General features: G+C 44.6%; 1 protein-coding gene across 7 annotated transcripts in view; it reads right to left on the bottom strand.

Annotated features, from left to right (window-relative positions):
• Positions 1–347: 347 nt before the first annotated feature.
• LOC139386138 (serine/threonine-protein phosphatase 5-like) overlaps positions 348–2,092 on the bottom strand; it is a 37,360-nt gene continuing 35,615 nt past the window's right edge. The window contains exons 13-15 of one of the 7 annotated variants that reach the window (XR_011629005.1): positions 1,643–1,999; positions 1,488–1,578; positions 348–966 (exon numbers count right to left, since the gene is read on the bottom strand). Coding sequence is in view for 1 of the 7 variants with exons in the window: in XM_071131581.1 (XP_070987682.1) it covers positions 1,937–1,999 (63 nt within the window). In the remaining 6 variants the exon portion in view is untranslated. The other 6 variants (XR_011629007.1, XR_011629006.1, XR_011629002.1 and 3 more) reach the window with 6 other exon arrangements.

Below are 2,092 nucleotides of genomic sequence, written 5' to 3'. Positions count from 1 at the left end.
ATCTGCAAATGGGCAAAGTCACTGGTAGACTAACAGTGGAGCATCACACCAGTGCTTGGCCTTGTAGCAAAGCAGGTTGGGAGAGAAGAGGGGTTGTGCAGGAGCTACCAGGAGACTGACGGGCTGAGCTGAAGAGTTAACATGGAGAGCAGCAACAGGTAGAGAAAAGGTGCAGTAGTGCAAAACAACAGAACAAGGATCAGCTTTGTTGAATGTGAAAAACAACATACATGTATAGCATGTGTCTAAACCATCTGACTAGTAGGAATGAACAGCACCGTGCAGAGTGAGACTGGAGTCAAATAACCAGGCTCATGTTTTCTCCTGAAGATGGAATCATAGCTACATTTTCTACTGTAAAAAAAGACTTTAATAAAACTATGTTCCAATACTGTAGCACATATTGCTCTCACAACCCAACCAGAGACACTATAAACCGAACAGTAGGTCAACCAACAGTATGTTTTACTGCTGTGACAGCGCGGATCATTCCAATTCTTTGGTACAAACCAGCTCCATACAGTATCAAAACTGTACCATGGAGGCTGCTGATGGGAGGATGGCTCATAATAATGGCATCAATGGAATGGTATCAACCACGTGTTTGGTACCATTCCATTGACTCCATTCCAGCCATTATGATACAGTATGATTAGGGTCAGAGCCAGTATTGAGCCATCCTCCCCACATACAGTATGGTTAAGGTTAGGTACAGTATGATTAACCAGTCTAATCACTACAAACCCAGCAGCTCCATAATGGATGCTTCAACACCAAACTGGCAGGGGTGGTTGGTTATGGTTGGTTATCAATAGCCACGATTTGGCTATTGGCCATGACCCTACCATGTTGTCTCTTCCAGCCTTAAATACCATGACCCTACCATGTTGTCTCTTCCTGCCTTAAATACCATGTTGTCTCTTCCTGCCTTAAATACCATGACCCTACCATGTTGTCTCTTCCTACCTTAAATACCATGACCATACCATGTTGTCTCTTCCTACCTTTAATACCATGACCCTACCATGTTGTCTCTTCCTACCTTAAATACCATGACCCTACCATGTTGTCTCTTCCTACCTTAAATACCATGACCCTACCATGTTGTCTCTTCCTGCCTTAAATACCATGACCCTACCATGTTGTCTCTTCCTACCTTAAATACCATGACCATACCATGTTGTCTCTTCCTACCTTTAATACCATGACCCTACCATGTTGTCTCTTCCTACCTTAAATACCATGACCCTACCATGTTGTCTCTTCCTACCTTAAATACCATGACCCTACCATGTTGTCTCTTCCTGCCTTAAATACCATGACCCTACCATGTTGTCTCTTCCTACCTTAAATACCATGACCCTACCATGTTGTCCCTTCCTGCCTTAAATACCATGACCCTACCATGTTGTCTCTTCCTACCTTAAATACCATGACCCTACCATGTTGTCTCTTCCTGCCTTAAATACCATGTTGTCTCTTCCTACCTTAAATACCATGACCCTACCATGTTGTCTCTTCCTACCTTAAATACCATGACCCTACCATGTTGTCTCTTCCTACCTTAAATACCATGACCTACCATGTTGTCTCTTCCTACCTTAAATACCATGTTGTCTCTTCCTACCTTAAATACCATGACCCTACCATGTTGGATACTCTGAAAGAAACAGTAGGGATTATCGGAACTGGACACAATTCACTTCCCATTTCTTCCCCTTAACAATAACCCTTTGATTTCTGCAGAGCAGTAAGGTGACAGCCATATGGTGAAAGCTCCATCACTACAGAGATCAAAGAGTTTGGGCCAAGGGGAAGGGAGCTACTCAGGCATGGCTGGGCGAGAGAGATCCCATGGAGCACAGTATGGACCAGTAGACAAGGGCATGTTGTTGGCCAGGGTCAGGGGTCAGACTGAGTGACTTGGGCTTGGCCTCTACATCATCCCCATCTGCATCAGGGAGTTGGCGTACGCCATGGGCTTCACATTCGGATGAGGCTGTGGAGGGGAAAGAGATAGAGACAGAGAGCACGAAAGAGAGGTTTATGATAGTAAGGAGATGTACTGACCACAGCAGTGAACTGGGTTAGT

Source organism: Oncorhynchus clarkii, chromosome 27 (assembly GCF_045791955.1).
Source record: "Oncorhynchus clarkii lewisi isolate Uvic-CL-2024 chromosome 27, UVic_Ocla_1.0, whole genome shotgun sequence".
NCBI classification, from domain to species: domain Eukaryota; kingdom Metazoa; phylum Chordata; class Actinopteri; order Salmoniformes; family Salmonidae; genus Oncorhynchus; species Oncorhynchus clarkii.
The sequence above is the reverse complement of the archived record's forward strand: the minus strand, read 5'-3'. Positions and strand labels throughout refer to the sequence as shown.